Source organism: Lissotriton helveticus, chromosome 6 (assembly GCF_964261635.1).
Source record: "Lissotriton helveticus chromosome 6, aLisHel1.1, whole genome shotgun sequence".
Classification (NCBI taxonomy): domain Eukaryota; kingdom Metazoa; phylum Chordata; class Amphibia; order Caudata; family Salamandridae; genus Lissotriton; species Lissotriton helveticus.
Genome location: NC_136067.1, coordinates 1488770562 through 1488791607, shown reverse-complemented (window position 1 = coordinate 1488791607; position 21046 = coordinate 1488770562). Strand labels below are relative to the sequence as shown.

Below are 21046 nucleotides of genomic sequence, written 5' to 3'. Positions count from 1 at the left end.
CCAATATCTTCAACAGAAGGACAATTATTGGATTGTGGAGGGTTAAAATTCACTATTCCCACTTCAGTCAGTGCAACAGTAGGGAAAGCGTTGGATTGTGGAGGGGTGAAATGTACTATTCCCACTCCAGTGAGTGCAACAATAGAGAAAGTGTTGGATTCCAGAAGGGTAAAATTCACTATTCCAACTCCAACAACTTCAACAGTAGGGAAAGTGTTAGATTACAGAGGGGTAAAATGCAGGCCAGTGCAACTAAGGCAATGTTCACGTGGATAATCATAAACAGAATCCTGCCAGTTGGTTCCTGCATCAGTATCTGTAGTATATGTAGAATAACCTCATTAAAAGTGTCCCCATATACAGCCAATGGGGTTGTAGGTTTTTAGAGTATGCATGATGTTAAGTTCGAGTCAACGTGTGCTTTGAAAGGAGAGTTATCCGGCATTATGATGTCATATGATTGTGTGGATTTGTGAGTAGAGTTATGGAGAAAGTAAATAGAACATTGTGATGTCAGGGTGAGAGAAAACCAGACAGGTCATTGCGATGTCATAGGGTCATGTAACAGAACATTGGGATGTCAGGGTTAGAGCAAATGGCAAGGGGCATTGTGATGTTAGAGGGTGGAGAGTCGTGTGATGTGATGAGAACATTGTGCTGTCCAAGCATGATGGGCCATGGAACAGAACATTGTGGTGTCCGGGTTATAGGAAACGAAACAGGGCATTGTAATGTCAGAGGGTAATAGGTCATGTAAACAGAGCATTGTGATGTCAGGGCTATAGGAAACGAGACAGGGCATTCTGAATGGGTATTGGAACAGACCATCGTGGTGTTGAATTTATAGAAAACAAGAGAGAGCATTGTGATATTAGAGGGTTATGGTCATGTGAACAGAACATTGGGATGCCAGGGTTATGGCAAATAACAAAGGGCATTGTGTTGTTACAGGGTGGTGAGTCGTGATATGAAGAGACCATTGTGATGTCCAAAGGTGATGAGTCATGGAACAGAACATTGTGGTTTCAGGGTTATAGGAAACGAGACAGATATTGTGATGTCAGAGGGTTATGCGTCTTGTGAACATAACATTGTGGTTTTTAGGTTTTGGGAAATGAGACAATGCCTTGTCATGTCAGAGGGTTATGGCACTCTGGTTTAGATGGTGTACTGTGGCTCATTTTCTCAATCTTGTTTACGAATGAGCATTGTTTTTATTCTGCAATTAAGATTGTACTAAATCTTTAATTTTCGAAGTGCAGTGTGTGCGTGTGGTGTTTGTGTGTTTGCATGTGTGTGTGTGAGAGAGAGAGAGTGTGGAGAGAGAACAATTATATTTTTTCAGTGATATGTATGCTCCATCATGGTAGGGGTGCTGGTGACAAAGTACATAAAGACGGCTTTTTGTATTTGGTATACTGCATGTTTATTTCAGGTACTATTAGCTTTAATAACGTATGTGTCTTCCGCAGAATAATGTTTATTGAACACAGTATTTGAAACACTGGACAGTGCGGTTTGGTTGCAATTAGTAACAATACCAACATGTTCAGTTATGTTGGTTACAAGGTGGAGTTTTTCTGAATACTTTGCGACACCCATCTGTAGAAGATGGAGCATTTCTGGCACTGAGCACTTGAAATGTTGTTCTTATTGGGGCAGTAAAACCACGGAAGACAGGATGCCTGGTCTGACGGTGTCATTGTGCAGGTCAGGCGCAGCACTTTGTTCAGCCACTCATTGGTATTAACATTGGCGAGGTGAAAAGTTTGACATTTACAAATTAGTCAAGAGGGATTTCTGTGACCTCAAATTTGCTTGAAAATGCACCATTTGTCCACTCTTTTTTCAAATTTTCTTGGGGGGAGAACCCCCCAAACCCCCTGTAGGTTCTTTGGGCACGCTCGCTTCGCTTGCAGTACGACAATTATTTTACGCCACACCACTTTCGAATGTCACCAGCCGCCACTGGTAAAATGTACTTTTCCCACTCCAGCCAGTGGAACAGAAGGGAAAGTGTTGGTTTGTTCAGGGGTAAAATTTACTATTCCCACTCCAGTGAGGGCAACAGTAGGGAAAGTGTTGGATTGTGGAAGGGTAAAATGTACTATTCCCACTTCAATCAGTGCAACATTAAAAACAAACAATATCTCTTCAAAACAATAAAATAATGGCAAAACATTTGTAAACACATAAAAATATAAATATGTAAAATTAGACAAATATATGTTAAATAAAAAAATAAATAAAATGAATACATAGTACAATCTTAAATACATCTAAATAACTACAAATATTATTTTAATTAAAATAAAAAATATGTTACATTTAAACAAATAATTTATTTTTAAAATAATGTATTAAAAAAGTATAAATTCATTAATTTTATTTTAGTTACGTTCCACACTATACCCCTAGGAAACTCACAATCTGCACCTAAAATTTTACTTTAAAAAACTAATCATTCGCAATAGTAACATAAATATTTATCAGTAATATTAATTATAATTAATAAAAAAATTATTATTACTTAATTATAATGTTTACTTCTCACAATATATCCCCACAAACAACACAACACACTCTTAAAATTGAACTAAGCAAAAAATAAATTACACACTTAACATAATTAATTATCATATTTAATCATTGATATGAATTAAAAAATAATTATAACTTGATTAAAATTAATTTACTTACCACCCTATACCCATGAAACCCACAACCCCCTCTTAAAATGTAAGTTAAAAAAAATTATTGCACAACTAACATAATTATGTTATAAATGAAATACTTATTAATTCAAAGCTAAATATTAATTACTTATATGTAATTTACTTTCCACCCTGTACCCCTAATAAAATGCCCTAACCTGCACCTAAAATAAAAAAATAATCAAAAATAATTATACAATTAACATAATTAAAATTTCAATTAAATAATTAATATTAATTAACAACTAAGTATTAATCAATTTGAATTAATCTACTTCCCATCCTGTACCCCATGAACCCCACAACCCACACCTAAAATAAAAACAATATATATATTCTTACACAATTAACATATTTATCAATTAAATAAATAATAATAAACTGCATCAGTTCCCATGAGGCCACTCATTCGGAGCTGGAAAGTCCTACAATGAAAAGTCCTGCATCCGGTTGGATAATACTGCATCGATTCTGATGATACCACTAATCACGAGCTGCTGAGTGTTGTGGTGCGAGGTCCTGCATTGAGTTGCATTGTGCTGTGTCATTTTTGAAAGAACCCTCAGTTGAGCAAGGAGGAGTACAACCTGATTCCAGGCAAAGGTCCAGGACCGAGTGGACACCTTTTGGGAATCAGGACTCACTCTAGCAGAGTGGCACAGGCAGGTCCAGTAGAGTCTGGTCAGTTGGACAGGATGCAGGACAGGTCTCTGCAGCTTGCTATGTCTGTGTTGCTCACACAGGAGGCCAGCCAACTAGCCTTTGGAGTCACTCAGTTGATCCAAATGCGAGAGCTGAACCACAATAATTTATCTGAACCCCAATATATGATCACCCCAATTTTTACCATGATAATTTGGCTCACCCATTTCCGTTTAATCTAGTGGTTAGAGACCACACTCCCCCCCAGGAAAGAACAATTTAGCAGAATTATACAGAATAAAATATTGGAAGTGTAGAAAACTGAGTTATAGGCCAGAAATAGGGCAAAAAGTGGTTGTTAATAAAGAATGGTTCAAACACAGTACAGAGAAAAATGCATTCAATACCATAAAAAATCAATTACTGAGTTACAGAAAAATCATAAACCTTATTCCCTTATTAGGCAAAGTCTAAGGAAAATTCAGGATGTGTCACACTCATAAGGAGCACTGACACATCCCGTATGAAATCTAAAGCAAATGAACATTAAAAAATGTCTCTCAACCACTGCCACAATAATGACAGCTGTACAAAAGATAGAGGAAGGATGGCAGCAAAAATATGCCTGTCAAAGCCACAGCCTTCCAAACCTAAATCTTAAGAGTTTTTATACATGAATAACACTTTCTATTATTAGATAATGCAAATTCAGCATAGTATGACCATGGTTAGAGTCACTTTGGCAAAACAGAAACAACTTTGTAATGTTTTAAAGTTTAAGCACTAACCCATTTCCTAAAGTAAAAAAAAAATGTTCTATATTCCCTCTCAGCAACTGTCCTCCAGAGATGATCAACACTAGAAGAAACATTCACCTAACAATGGCTCATAGAATTTGCAAATCTACACTAAGACTTCTAGCCCTTAAACATTATGCTAGAATTATGCACTAGCAGGGCCCCATCCCCCTGCGGCCTCTGCTATGCATGGTGCCTGCCACGATGTGCATAAACATTTAAAAAGTCCAAATTTCCTATTACAGCTTCTGCTGCCATCCACAGCACAAGCTGCAATAGGAAATGTGCAGGGACCTTGTTGGGTGGTCCCGTTTCCGACACAATGCAGGTCGGATGCTCGTCTGACTGGCATCCAAATGGGGCCCTTAGTGGCAAACCTGCAAATGCCCTCACATGCATGTATCATCTTTAGCCTGTTGTTTTCAATGTGCTTGGTCCCGGAATTGCTAGAGGTAAAAAGAATACCTAGATAGGAAAATGAAGTAATCATTTCAATCGGTGTACCATTGCTATAATGAACACGTGATTTTCAAACTCCCTTTCCATCATTGTATAGGTTTTCTTTAGGTTTATTTTGATTTCCCTCTCCTCGGGCAGTGAACTCCGCTCTTTTCACTGAGTTTGCAGAGTTTTCTGCACTCCGCACTCCGCGAAGCTCGTGGAGTCTGGAAAACTCTGCTTCACGTAGTGCAGCGGAGTTTTTTCCCCAAGGCGATGGTGAAAGGTATGGAGAGCTGCCGCTCAGGTAGACTATACCCGGGTGGCAGGAAGACCAGTGCGAGCTGCAGTTTGCACTGCACTCCGCCACTTGCGGAACTCCACAGAGTTTTCTTGTAACTTTGCGGAGTTCCGCGTAGCAAAACTCAGCGAACTACGCCCAGACATGCATAAATGCTGCAAAGTGATCCATCAGTCTTTGCAGGCCATTACGGCCCTTGACTGTAGGACAACATCATCAGCATAGAGGAGGGCAGGGACTGCCTGTCCGTCCACTCATAGAGAGTTACCAGCCACTGCCTGGAGCAAACTATCCACACGATTTATACAAATAAAGAAAACAAAAAGGGCACTAATATGTACCCTACCTAATTCCTCTCTGGATTTTTAATGATGGAGGGCACTCCCCATTAGGCCCATTGTGCGCCCTAGCTGAAAAATTCCTATAAAACTGTGATAATAATTACACTATTTGTAGTGGTGTGCTCATTGTGGAGAAGGTTTGCCACAGGATTGAATAATTTACCCAATGAAAAGCGCTGGACAGATCTACAAAACATAAGTATATTAGGCCAGTCTTAGCCATCGTATATTTTCCTAGGTGAAGATCTAAATAAACACACTGTTCTACCATTCCGAATACCTCCTGCAACCATATTGTGACTCTGTGAGGACAGTAATAACCTCAGCCCATTGTTCTAATCTTTCCAAGATCACTCTACCCAGGATTTTGGGAGAAGAGTCCAGGAAGGAAATAGGACAGTGGCATTTCGGATCACTTTTAGAGCCCCTTTTGAAACCAGAATTAAAAGTGACTGCCCAATTTAACGAAATAGGTCCATTCACAGCCACATTCATTACTTGAGTGAAAAAATTGGAGCCCTTAATTCCAGCAGATGTTTATACTCATCAACCGGGTCTCCATCATGTCCTGCTGCTTTCACGCTGACACAATAACCCTTTCAACTTTGTCTAGAGTGATTGCTAGTGACTGACTCCCACTAATAATTAGATATATTTGCATTGGGTCCTTACCTGAGTGGACTAAATTATGTGGTGGACTAATGATGCTAGAAAAAATGGTCGGCCTACTTTTGCATCAGTACATGCACATCTAAATCGGGAGCTATATTATCTTTGAGAAAAGGGGAATTAATTTCCGGCCAGAATAAAATGCAATTATTCATTACCGCAGCTTCTTCTAGATTTGACCAGGCCTCTTCTTATAGCACTTTTTATTGGGGCCGATTGTGCCTCCTTGTACCGCTTCCTAAGGATCGTGACCAAGGTTCGGTCTCTTGCGGATGCATTTAGGCCAAATTGAAGCTTTTTCGATGCTCCTGAGCAGGAGCCCAGCTGGCCCCTCTTACTATGCCTAGCACTCCCTGAAAGATGGACATTAATGGAGTTTGTGATCTTCTGAAAAGCTAGTTGAATGTCCCTATAATTAGCGGTCTCCGATAAACAGGACTCAAAGTCCTGCGAATTAATATCTATATTCTTTTGGTGAACTATCTAGGTTCAATACCAGTCCATTTAAAACATGGTCCATTTGACCTTAATACACCAGTGTTACTTATGATCAATGTGCCCAATAGCCATATGGTTTGAACCAGTGGATTGTGATCACTTACAGCGTTAGGTTTAATTACAAGATTTACCAAGTGGTAGTCAAACTGTCACACTTGCCCCCCCAATCAACCCCCAAACTGACCCAATCGTTCTGTAACAACCTGGCTACTTTTTTCTTTGATAAGGTAAACAACATATACACCAATTTCTCAGAAAAAACCTACATAGACTCTCACCTTACTGCAGCCTCCATTGACCACCCCACTTTTCTACAATTTCATAACACCAACCCCACCCTAGTCGCCAAAACCATGAACACCAATAAATCAGGATCACCCAAAGATCCTTGTCCCGCATCTATTCTCCTCCCTATCTCAGATGTCATTGCACCCCAACTTGCCAATATCCTCAACACTGGAATATACCCGGCAATCTGGAAGGACACTCTCCTTAAACCCCTGCTGAAAAAGCCTCACCTTGATGCAGATGATTCCAATAACTATCGACCGATAGCTAGCCTGCCATTTCCAGCCAAAATCGCCGAAAAATTGATGAACCTCCAAATCTCCCAATAAATAGAAGAACACTCCCTCCTAGACGACAGCCAATTCGGCTTTCGCAAACATCACAGCACCGAGACCGCACTCATCAAATCTACCGATGAGATAAGAATGGCCCTTGATCAAGGAGGAGCGGCAGTGCTCATCCTGCTGGACCTCACCGCGGCCTTTGACACGGTTGATCATAACATCCTGATTGACCGTGTCAATGCCATAGGTATCCAAGCTAAGGCTAAAGACCTCTTGACATCTTTCCTAGCCCACTGTACCCAGACGGTCCAGCTAGGAACCTTTCTATCTGAACAAATGGCCTTACCTTGTGGTGTCCCTCAAGGCTCATCCCTCAGTCCAACCCTATTTAACATCTATGTCACTGATTTGGCTAGGGTCATTAAGGACTGGGGGATGAGCCTAACATCATACGCGGACGACACCCAACTGGTCCTCACTATCAAAGAGAACGGAGACAAAATAGCGGCCAATTTTCAGCAGGGCATGCTGGCCATCAGCAATTGCATGTCAGTCAACTGCCTCATATTGAACTCCAACAAAACCGAGGTCTTGACATTCGGTAAGCTCACCCCTACCTGGCCAAATGCATGGTGGCCCACTAACCTAGGCCCTCCCCCCTCCCAGTTACCAAGGTTAAAAACCTAGGAATACTCATAGATGATAAACTTACTTACTCTGCCCATGTCAACTCCATTGTCTCGTCATCTTTCTTCAAACTCAAAGCCATAAAAAAGATCCTCCCTTTTCTTCCCCCTAACTCTGGCAAAACTTTGGTTACCTCATTTGTCATGTCCTCAGTGGACTATTGCAACTGACTCCTGGTTAATGCCCAAAGCAAGGTCATTAAAAGGTTGCAGTCCATACAAAACGCCGCGGCCAGATTGCTTTCAGGTACCCCTAAATTCCAACCAATCGCCCATACCATCAAAAACTATCACTGGCTAGCAGTAAAAACAGAATAAAGTTTAAAGCTCTCTGTATCGCCTACAAAGCCTCTCACAAACAGGGCCCGCGATTTCTTCTCAACCCTTTCGCATTCCATGTCCCCAAACGACCACTTCGCTCAATGAATGCCTCTATCATGACAGTCCCACGCACTAGAACTGTCGCCTGGGGCGACCGTAGTTTCCATGTATCAACGGCCAAACTTTGGAACTCCCTTGAACCCAACCTTAGGTCGGCCCCCACTCTGACCATTTTCAGAAGAAAAATAAAGGCAGGGCTTTTCAACCAATAACTCTTTTCTCCTCCCCCCTCATTCTGCTTCATCCACAGCGCCAAGACGCCCTCGGGCAATTGTTTGCGCTATACAAGTCGCATAAATAAATAAAATAAATAAATTAGAAATACCATTTGGTGATAGTATAATAGTGTTGTTGCTCCTCTACCTATAAATATACGAAAATATACGATGTTGTCCAGACTTAGCGTCACTTTTATCGTCCAAAAGGGTTAATTATGTTTTAATAATATACCATTCAAAGCGTTCCGATATGTGTTATGTGGGAAATATAGCTGACCAACCCCAAGTGTATCTGTGACACTAAATGCAATCCTTTCTACCCACAATGCATGGACCATACCTTCACAAGTGATGTCACAGTTAATCTCATCGTTGACAACGTCAATTAAACCGACTTGGGGCTCGGACGCTTAGCAAAGGGCGGACTGAAGAGGAAAGCCTGGCCCAGAATTTAATAGCACAACCAAAGAACAAGTCCTTTGAGCTCCAGGACAAGGGGTGTTGAGAGTATGGCACATGTATATTACTTGCTATCAGAGCTCACTGGGCATTCAAAGATTAATGGATGTTTTTAAAGGACGTGCTCAGTTGGTGTTGGGAATCGGGTACTGGGTCCAGCCCTGCACCAGATGGGCTTGGCCTTGGTCATACTCAATGAATTCCAGAGGTGGTGTTGTTCAGCACAGTGCCTGGTCGAGGGCCAGGACCCGTACCTAGGGCCTGCTGGTGATCACCAAGAGCTCTGCACTCAGTCATCGTTTGCAACCAGCACCTGTCCTGTGCCCAGTCAGTCTCTACTCAAGTGGCCTGGTGGGTAAAGAAGGACCTCGGTGGATTTTGGGCACATTCAGTGATTGTCATTTTTGATGTCATTTGGGACATCATGTGAAGCCGTTACCGGGCATTGAAGCGATTTTCAGTGTTTTGTGAGTTTAGGATAACAATCATTAAGTCCCTTCACTGATTTTTAGTAGAGAGAATTCTGCTCTTGATTACATTTCTCTTCTGGGTAACGAAGCATATATTCAGTTCCGTGACGTCATTTCCGGCAATACACGAGCTGTTCATTCTTGTCTGAAAGCTCAAATATGGGAATTCTGACACTGTGTCTGGAACCACCACTGATACTCATGTCACTGGTGCTTCGTTAAATGTGTTTCTTTTTGTGAATGTATTGATGTTTATTCTCATTACTGTGCTGTTTATGATAGTTGTATGTGTTCTTGCACTAAGACAGCACAAATGATTCACAGTAAAAATAAATGTATTTCACCCTAATTGTCATCTTGTTTTCTAATTACACTCCTATTTAGGTAACACCTTCTTATTAAACCGCTTTAGACTTTAATATCTATTGTAGTGCGTCATACACTGTGCGATAAATACATTTCAGGGAGATGTAGCACTTCCATAAATGCAGGGTAAATGCTTTCACTGTAAGGAATGAACGTATATATGTAAACCGCCCGAGTTTTAATGCTTTGTCAATTATTAATTGTTTGGTCAAAATAGCATTGCAATATATTGCAATAACGAATTTTTTGTCACTGTTTCAGAGGTACCTATTTTTATTCAAGAATAAATAAGGTTTCTTGGATTCATATTTTCAGTTTACGAGTGTGCCAAAATGATTTTATTTTTGAGCACTGGGATTCATAAAGGGAAGCTTTACACTTTTATTTTTGTGTGTTTTCATGTTTAAAACTGAATAGGACACACACACATTATTTACAGTTTTTGAGAAATCACCATAGAATCCATAATTTGAGAGTGGAATTCCATATATGTTTATGGCAGTACAATGGGGAACCCATATGAACACAGAGCTCTGTTAGAAAATGTACTTTTCTGTCACGGCAGAGGTGCGTATTCGATCACCTGGATGTTTGGCGATTACAGAAATTAATATCCCTTTGGCTGACCTCTGTATTGTACGTACCCATAGCACTTATTTTGCTTCTGTGGTGTTAAATTATTACTACTTGCAAATAAATGAAGCTACATCTTGTAGGCTGGAACCAATTTTTCCCACAAAATGATGGGACTAAAGAGGCCTCAAGTAGGCCTGCCACTAAACCACCACAAAGAGGACTATCCTATGGAAGCAAGCAGATGAGGTGCAAATCCATAGAATGGACAAGCTGCATATGACAGTGCCAAAGCCGTTAAAGTTTAATTTCCTAAAGTCACTGCATTTCTTAGGTTTTATTATGGAATTCGTATCCACCAAATAGGCAAGCATGTGCCTTTTGTATATGTCTTTTATATTTGAGGTATGAGAATAATCTATGTTAGTGAGATGTATTGGCGGACACACACACACACACACACACACTCAGCCTCACTCACTGCCCCTCCTTGCCCTCATCATCCACCTGACAGTAGTGATTAATTTGACGAGTGCCAAATCAGCCTACATTGTTATCAGAGTAAAAATAAGTATGTTTGCCAAATAGGGTAAATTAAAAAATGTTTACAGCTGATTTCCAGGGGAAAATAAAGAATCACCTCTGCTACCATTTGAAAGATGAATGGAAGAAACAAAAAAATATATAATCCCACCACCAGAGTCTTGGGGCCCAGAAGAGGCAAAGGTGAGGTGCACCCATCCAATTCTGAACCCCACCTTCAGTAGAAGATCAAATACCTGGCTCCTCCCCTACCTTCAGTGCTCGCTTTTAAACACTGATGCTGCCAACATGCCCCTCCCTCTCTGCCAGCCTGTGAACTCCTGTCAGGGCAACTATACCCTACAACTGACCTGTTCACTCCCCAACCAAGCACCCATGGCAAAAGTGACCCGAAAACCCCTCCCACTTCATTGACCGATGATGTGTTGCACATACCAGCAAACTCTGACCTTGGCTTCAGAGGGTCTTCATCCAGGTAACATCAATGCTGTGTAGTCACTAGAGCACTGGTACACTCCAGAGAGTGGTGTCAAGGGAGGAGAATCCACCTCCTTGCACCAGGGAGGCTGTGAGACTGTCCGAACGTCGGCTCCTACAGGAGTATGAAGCACAGTCAGCACCCCTACAGCCAGCACACAGGGGAAAGCGTTATGGAGCAGTGAATCTTCCCAGAGTTCAGACAGAGAGCACCTCCTGTTCCCCCTACAAGGTCACTAAGGGCTGCTAATCCCAATGAGTACTGTTGTTTCCTGCCAACTCCTGTCTTCCAGTCCCAAGGTAATTTCAGACTTACTGTATTTTTAAATACTTTTATGTTTAGCCGTCAGGCAGACCTGGAGCACCATCAGATGTTTCCGTAGAAATACAAAAGGGTGTAAATAAAATCCCAATTTAGATATCCCCCCTCAAAGTACTGTAGCCTCTTGGATCCTTGCACCATTGCAGATGATATGTGCTCAGCATAGAGAAGTCTTTCCTCTGGTGCTCAAGACTCAGGAATTTGATGTGACGCTACAAAGTCTCCTGAGAGGGCCAAGTACGGAACCGCTCCACTACCAACCTCGAGACTTTGCTGCCCATCTCTAAATCTGGCTTTCTTTCTCTGGCATGTTCCAAAGGTTGGTGACCTAGTAAAATGCAAAATGCCATATGAGAAGGAGCTTTAGCTGGCAACACATTCTCTTCTACCCAGGTCATACTGAGACAAACAGTCTGGATTTGGTGGGGTTCATCAAGAAAACAATCAAACTGAGAGGAAGCCCTAACTCATCTCTGTTATCACACTGCCTCATCAGAAAAGGTGCGTAGTCTTTTTAAAGGGATTCACGCCGACTAAGATGTAGCTGCTTGCATCAGTATTGAGTCATTGCACCCAATGTGTGCGTCTCAGGGCAGGCTCAACAGTATAAGTCGAGGGAGTACTTTGAGATATTTGTTCAAGACAAAGAAAGCCTAAAAATAAAACTGCCTAGAGGAACACCCCAATGGCTGAATACACATTTATTTAGGGGTGCACGGGCAAGAGTAAAAACTGATCAGATGCTATTGGAGATCATTAGTTTCTCCTGCATCATTGATTCTACATGTTTCTGCCTGTTTAACCCAGTTGCATACACCATTGGTTTATAATATTTACTGTGGCATTCCCACGTTCATACATGCCATACACACAAGCTGAGCTGATATTGTGAGGTTGTACTTGGGATACAGACTAGATATCACCAGAGGGCGCTAGGGATGGATGAATCTTGTAGTTACACTTTCATCAAAGGTCGCACCTTCATTTTGCCTACTTTTGGTCTCCACCCACGGCCTGTTCATAAAGTCGCCAAGGTACAAATGTGGACTATAGAATCTTTTTTCATAGTTTCTTACTAGAATACCCTGGATTTGAAGTGTTGCTGGGCTATATTTCAGTATGAGTTCACTTCTGTCAGTTCCACAGTGGCACAACATGCAAAACACTGATAGGATTGCACACCAATGTTTTAAAAGAAGCAGCTTTGTGTCAGTGATGTCATGTAAGTTTCTTTAGGTCAGGAAAGTCCAACAAACGTCAAATAGGGGAGGATCCATGCCTGATTTTCCATATATCCATGTGAGATAAATATGCAGGTGTTAAATCTTAGTGCAAATCATTTACATAGGGGTTATTTCTGCTGGACATGTGGCATTTACCCGGCACCCAGGACTTATATTGGAGTTTCCTGATTTATATTATATGCATATTAAAATAAGAAATTGTTGTTCCATCTCAGGTATCAGACGCTCTACATGTGTACACATTTAATAAACAAATCAAAGAGGCACACACCAGGATAGTAACTCAACAAAGCATGCCCCTGTTACAAATAAATTGAAGGGCTGGGGAGTCTTTACGATCCATATTTACAACAGCACTATATTTTGGGCAGACTTGTTGGCCAAATTTGTATTTTGTATGGCCTATTAACCAACAGGGAAAAGCTTGAAATGATTTTGTATTCAGTATTTCTTTAATGTTCAGATTAGTTTTCAAAATGGTTTTGCTTCCTAACCCTACCATTAACCTGAAGCCCCCCACTTTGGAAGCCACAGACTGCGGACTGGTAAGTGCACTGGATCTGTGTAAGTGCAGTCAACTGTAGTGTGTGTACAGTGCACATAAGCTGGAGATGCTGTATTGTTGTGTATGTACCTCGTCAGTGTTTGCAGTCTGTGGACAGTGGTATTTGGCTCTCAATGTTCCATCATTTGCCATGAAAATCTAGCACTTTTTCAGACTACAATACAATATGTACTATAGGTGCTAACTTGATGTTAAGTTCACTACTGTCATGGTCACAACCGTTCCTATACTGCACCTTTTTTCCAGTTTTGGGCTACATGTGAGCTGTCCCGTGGAAGGAGAAACAGCTGCCTGTTGCTATTTCAGGACTTTTCATACAGTTATCTCCATCGCAAAACGACTACTTTTTCATTTGGTCAAAAGTTTTATTTTGTTGCTTGTGGCTAAATAATAACCATACTCTGTGAATGTTGCAAAGGTCAGTAGTTTGTCCATCTTGCTGAATCATTTACTACAACCATACCACCCTGAAAGCTCAGGTAACAGTCCAGAATTTTTAGACAGAGAGGACAGACCTTTACTGATGCCATGATCCTTTCATGAACCAGCTCGACTGAGAAACTGAAGTCCAAATTTAACAAGGACTTGCACTGTCCTTGCGTCACACAAGTAGACACAAGGAACTGCAAGTCCTCAAGTGATATTTGCTAAGCCACACAAGTGGTACATTTGAGCTGCTGTGCATTCAGGGCCGGACTGGGAACCAAAACCGGCCCTGGCAAGGTGCTCGGCCGGCCCCCCCTCCCCACTCGGGGGGGGGGGGGGGGGTTGAAGGTGCTGCCGAGCGCTTTGCTAGGGCCGGTTTTTGGCCGATTTTGTTGCAGGGACGATTTTCAGCTATGCTGCAAAAACGGCCCTGTAACAAAATCGGCCCCCAGGGGCCCAAAACCGGCCCCCACGCGTGCGGCGCACCGGGGGATTGCCCGGTGCCTGCAAGGCCAGTCCAGGCCTGTGTGCATTGCTTTGTAAAGAAATGTAAGGCATGCAGCGGTTTGCGCTACATTGCATTTCGTAATGGTAGGCGTTCCATGGGTGGAACATATCCATTCACTTGCATCCAACCATGGAATTTGACGCAATCCCAGATTAACAAATATATGCAAACCTGGGATTGCGTCAAAATGGTATGTCGTCCAAGGATGGCATAAGGATAAATATTTTTATTTCTCCTCATTAATTCCTATTTATATGTGTCATGCTTTTCGCATCCCACATGGCAGGAGGAAATTGGACCTAAGGATTGTTTTTGCAAAGAAAGTTAGCCCTTCCTGTACAAAACCAATTCTGCGTGCAACACAGTCATCCTCGCATCATGGAGTAAAGGTTCCTGTGTGGGCGTTAGACAAACAAGGAACACAAAGTCTAACCAGAAATGTGCCATATCTTAGTATATATGGTGCATTTCTGCTTTCTTCATTCCATGCAACGAAGCGCACCAAGTTCCCCTGCTGCTTTGCATTATGTGAAACTGTACTTATTCTAGGCCCAAGTGGATATGTATACTGGTCTCTTCCCTTCTCTGCATGAATATTCCCTTGAACGTTGTGACATTTCACAACAGTGGGTGACATCATGGTCTTCTGTATGTATCTAGACTGGTAATAAATACAATTAACCTGGACATAGGGCAGACGGTAAGACGGAAGTTCTGTGCAGTTGTTTGCCTTCTTAAACTAATTCCCTTTTTCCCCACTTCAAAAAGACACACATGAACTTTGTGCAAGATGCTGAATTCATGCCAGGGAATGTTATGACCTAGGGCCTGCAACTCCTCAAACAGTACCAGGTCCAAACTGTGGGACATATTTACAATCCCTGTGCGCCGCCGGAGCATCACTTTTTATAACATTCCAGTGGCGCACAGGGCTTAGCCATATCTATGTAAAGCCACCCTGTGTGGCTTTTCATGGCCTTGTAGATGTGCAGTAAGGCAAAGCAGACCATGTAGCTGCCTTGCCTTAATCTGCTGCAAAGAGGTGTTCCATGGGTGTTGCTGTGGGTGTTACCCAGGGCCTGACTGGCCGTAGCGGGCATCAGGCATTTACCCGAGAGGCTTAAAATGTGGGGGCTGGTTTTGCAGCTGTGGAGACGGTTTTGTTACTGGGGGCCGGTTTTGTAATGCTGCTGTAATATCAGCCCCCAGTAGCACAAGCAGCAGTGCACCCTTCTCCTCCCCAGCCCACTGGTGGGTGGCTGGTCTGATAAAATTACCAGGGCTTCTTTAGGTTCCCAGTCTGGCCCTGGTGCTCCCACATGACACACATGGACTTTGACGCTACCCCAGATTTACAATATTTCATAAACCTGGGACAGCTCTAAAACCTTGCTCCTCCCTAGAACAGACATAATGAGGAGAAATGTTTACATTTCTCCTCGTTTTTTCCTCATTCCATGTGTGCTGCATTCTGTAGCATCCATGGAACGAGGAAAACACCTCCAATTATTGTTTTTGTGCAGGAAGGTGTCCCTGCCTGCACAAAACAATCCTGCCAGCAACACAGACGCCTTTGCACCATGATGCAAGGGTGCCTGCAACGGCGCACGGCTGCTAATTGTGCTCCGGCTGAAAGAACAGGAATTTTGTAAATACGGTGCATTCCTGCCCTTTTAAATTGGCCTTGAACAGCGCAGAAAAATGACTTTCAGCACTGCCCTACACAAATTCCTTGTAAATACGCAACTGTATTTCCAAATGTCAGCTATCTTTTCATGAGGAGTGGAGGTGCTATCATCTCCGCGCCTGACGTATCTGATATACACGTGATCTCAGTTTTTTCGAGTAATGGCATTAACATGTTTTTCAAGATGTCTGACCTTGAGGGGTCACTTTCAAAGTCACCAGTCTTCAGTTTTTAATGGTGTTGCTCTTCATCTGGCCTGTCTGCAGGTGAGAAAGTTTTGCAAGATGATGAATTCACCTGTGACCTCTTCCGCTTCCTCCAGCTACTTTGTGAAGGACACAACTCAGGTGGGTAGGTGAGTTGCCTTTCAGGCAAACAGCAATACCTGCATGTACACTAATTAAAAAAAATACACCCAGCAAATGAGAAATGCAACTAATGCAAAAAAGGTATGCAACAGAAAAATAAAAACAAATGCTTACGGACAAAACATTATCTATGTTGCACTTTAATAAGAGGTATGCCAGTGTGTTACTTTTGTAAGTAGAGAATATTGTACATGCATTTGCTCAAAGTACAAAAGTGGTTCCTCAAATTTCAACAGCATTTGCGTTCCCTCTTGAGTGATCACATTTTGCAGAAGGGAACAAAGTACCCTTAAAGGCTAATATATGATATCATATTTAGCATTTTGGTGCAGTGCTTCTCTGTTCAGAATAACAACACAACCTCTTTTGTTTTCCATAACATGTACAACATTCATTCCTCTTAATACTCCTGATTAGTGCCTTTATTTCAAGAGTCAGAAAGTAATATTTACCTAATAAAGGAGGCTCATCAGCAGAAGCAGTGGTGGACGGACTGTAGGAAGTGCCCTGCTAGTGCACCTGGCATTTGCACACTTTTTGCACCCTCAGAGCACTTTCATTTTACGAAGTGTCCACAGACGTTTGTGTGACCAATCTTGTGGATGCGCATTTAAGCCCACGCGATGTAAAGGTTTTAGGTACTCTATAATTCTAACAATTATACATATAAATAATGAAAGCTAAAACTTGTTCCTGTGGATTTTTTGTAGTCAGTCCACACAGTGTATTCATCAAATATTATACACATAAATTACACTTCTGACACTGAAAAGAAACAACTCAAATATTCAGTTGTTTTACCATCACTTGACAATACGATTTAATAGTTTTGCTCACATAAATAAGTGTCCTCATAAATAAGTGTCCAACCTTATAGTCACATATTAATTTTATGAAAAGGAGAATTTGTGGTAGGGTGTCCAATGAACAAAGCGAGGGTTATCAGTTTACATCACTAGAGGTATATTATTCTCCTTCAAATCTGTGGTTCTACTGGTACCATAGGGCCCTAAGTGGTCTGGGTTCATTAATTTTAAATTAATTTCTATTTCTGCCCCAGAGCCAAACGCCTTGTGTCCCCCCCCCCACACAGCAGCATTCCCTAGAAACTAGGACCAGATGTGGGGCATACTTCGGTCAGTCATAATTACGAGTTACCTATAAGTAAACACACAGCCCTGAGGAAGACCCCCCCAAAAACAGCAGGCTCACAAGAAGGTCGAAATGAGTTGGAGTATATGCGTGGTCAGAGGGAAGATATGCCTATACATGCATAAAAATTCATACACTGTGCCACTGGATTCAAGCTAGCCTGGCTGCTGAGGGGTGATTCCCCTTAACCGGTCCCAGGATGCTTGTTTCCGGTCAAGGGAGGACCTGGCTTGGCAGTGCAGCCTGGATTGTTCCCATGAGGCACAGGGTCAAGACAGATTTGCATATGGCTGGGTCTAAACTGGGGTGGCATGGTGAGCAAAAGATGATGGATTTAACCCAGATCTATTCACTGAGGGTGAATGTTTGATTTGCTCTGCATTCAATCCATCAACTGTGTGTCTTTTGCTTTCTTTCCCTAATTGCGCTGTGTATGCCCAGACATGGGTCCTGGGCTCACTGTGCCACTGAATTCAAGCTAGCCTGGCTAATGAGGGGTGATGCCCCGAAATCGGTCTCAGGATGCTTGTTTCCAGTCCAAGGAGGACCTGGCTTGGCAGTCGGTTTGGACTGTTCCCATGCATCACAGGGTCAAGACTGATTTGCATATGGCTGGATCTAAACTGGGGTGGCATGATGAGCAAAAGAACAATGGATTTAACCCAGATCTATTCACTGGGGGTGAATGTTTGGTTTGATCTGAATTCAGTCCATCATCTATGTGTCTTTTGTGTTACCCCACAGCCCTAATAATTTCTACCAGATGTGGGAAATACTTCGGTCAATCATAATCATGAGCTACCTATAAGTAAACACACACTCCTGAGGAAGACCTTCTTAAAAAAATGCATGCTCACAAGAAGGTTGAAACGCGTGGTCAGAGGGAAGATACACCTATACACGCATAAAGATTCATAAAGTTCGGTTAGGGAGAGTATTTATACCTCTGTTATCAAATATGAACAGAAAAATTCATGAATCGCAACCACTTAGGGCCCTATGGTACCGGTAGGACCACAGATTTTGAGGAGAATAATATACCTCCAGTGATGTGAACCCTTATTTTGTTTATTGGACACTCTACTGCAAATTTTCATTTCACAATATTAGTATGTGACTATATGTGTTGGACATCTATTTATGTGAGGATACTTATTTACATGAGTAAAATACCAGTTAAATCATGTATTATCAAGTGATGTTAAAACAAATGAAAGTTTTTTGTCAAAAGTGTAATTTATGTGTATAATAGTTGAGGAATGCACTGTGTAGACTGACTAAAAAGCTCCACAGAAACAAGTTTCAGCTTTCATTATTTATGTGTATAATTGTTAGTTAGTCACATTTGACAGAATGATTTGAAATACATGTATGCCATGTCAGCGTCAGAGGTATTGGAGTGTGAGGAGAAGCAGGTAGAACATTACAATTAAATCACTGACCTACGATGGCCTATTAGGTAAGGAATAATCACGTAGCCTATAAATTGAAAACACAAATCCATGGTAAGGGGTAACCTTTTGAAATATAGATATCAGGGATCTCTGAATCTTACTGGTCGGGTTGCGGGGTAATTTACAATAATGCTCAGTATTACTGAGTTGTCGTAGGATTTCTTTTTTGTATAGGTCAAGATCTTGGATGACGATCCCCCCTCCCTTATCCGCCGGTTTTATGACGAGGGAATGGTTGTTTTTTAGAGTGGACAAGGCATTTTTTCTAAGATCTTGACCTATAAAAAAAAGAAATCCTACGACAACTCAGTAATACTGAGCATTATTGTAAATTACCCCGCAACCCGACCAGTGAGATTCAGAAACATATTTCTCAAGTCACCACGGAAGCCCTAGAATCAGGTTTCCTATCAAAAAAAGAATACGAATTCCTTAACACCAAGGCACCACGCATTCCAGTAATCTACCGTCTCCCCAAGACTCATAAGAACTCAGAACCCCCACCCGGCAGGCCCATTTGATTCCACATCCAGCACTATGTGCACGCTGGATGTGGAATCACTATATACCAACATTCCTCAATATGAATCCCTTCGTGTCATTGAGAAAGTGTTGGAAACACGTCCACACCCACATAATGTTCCCTCTGTTTTTATTCTCCAACTATTGGAGATATGTCTGACAAAGAATTTTTTCCTTTTTGAAGGGCAGTTCTATGGCCAAGTGCGCGGCACATCAATGGGAGCGATTTTTGCTCCAAATCTGGCCATTCTCTATATGGACCACCTTGAGACATCTTGTATTCTTGACACGTCTAACCCTTTCCACAATGGCATTGCTTTGTGGAAACGGTACATAGACGATATTTTCCTAATGTGAACTGATTCCTCTGATGGCCTGAAACAATTCCATCACTGGCTCAACAATAACAGTAGAGGCCTAAACTACACACTCTCCACTAGCAAAGAATCACTTCCCTTCTTAGATCTAGTGATAAAACACACGGAGGGCCGCCTTACCACCAGTCTACATCGCAAACCGACTGAGCGGAACACTCTACTTAACTATAGCAGTCACCACCCACGCGCATTGAGAGATATTCTCCCTTTTTCCCAGTTCCTTCTCATAAGGAGGAATTGTTACTTTAAAGAGGACTACTTCAGCGAGGCCAAGACGCTTAGCAATAAGCTCAGAGCAAGAGGCTATCCCCGCAAACTCGTGCGACGCTCACTTAAACGTGCATGGTACTGCCCAAGAGAAACTCTTCTAGAACCCAAGCCCAAAACAATGCAGGAGCGTCTCATTTGTGTCACTACATTCTCTCCAGCATCTAATGCAATAAGAAAGAGTGTAGTAAAGCATCGGCCTGTGCTGAATGCAGGACAACTGAACCTTGAACGTCCACTGTTCGCTTTTAAACGGGCTAAAAACATAAAAGATCATCTTGTCCGGGCATCTCTCCCTCAATCAACCTTGAAAACGACACTTAATGATGCATGGGGCCTACCAACCTTGACAGGGCATGCTAAATGTGGCAGCTGCGTTTGTTGTGATTACACTGTTGAAGGCAAAACCTTCGAGTATGGCACCATCAAATTTGAGAGAAATTATTTTTCAAATTGTAACTCAACAAATGTAGTGTACACTATTTTTTGCCCTTGCATGATGATCTACGTAGGTCAAACAAGCCAGAAAATCAAACTCAGGATCGGACAGCATCGCAGCAGGATCCGCTGCAAAACTGCTAATGCCCCCCTTGTGGATCAGTTTACAGACCAAGGACACACTGAGAATGACCTCAATTGGACAATAATAACATTGATCAAACCGCCTCCACGAGGGGCTGACATATCGCAACTGCTTAACAAAGAGGAACTACACTGGATTTTAAGGACCATCAGCATTCACAGTGGCCTCAAGCGCCGTTTTTAATTTTTGTATAAGCATGTGATTATGATGAAACCCACCCTCACGAGCCTAGTCCGGACCAACCCACCTACAGGACTGGAGCACGCGCTTTATACTTGAGAAAACTATGTATAACCACCTATATAGTCCTTACGTGGTTCTGACATGATTCTCATATCTATATCACCCGAGCATGAAATTGGCACAGCAATAACCATCAAATCGCCGGTTTATTCACAAATGTCACCGATTCTATGCTGAAAACAT

The 21046-nt window shown here is 42.0% G+C and overlaps 1 protein-coding gene across 1 annotated transcript in view; it reads left to right on the top strand.

Moving 5' to 3' along the window:
- The window catches only part of RYR2 (ryanodine receptor 2), a 3071198-nt gene that overhangs the window by 2523254 nt on the left and 526898 nt on the right, over positions 1–21046 (top strand). The window contains exon 80 of the mRNA XM_078648003.1: positions 16164–16244. Within this exon, the coding sequence (XP_078504129.1) occupies positions 16164–16244 (81 nt within the window). The remainder of the gene's footprint in view (positions 1–16163; positions 16245–21046) is intronic.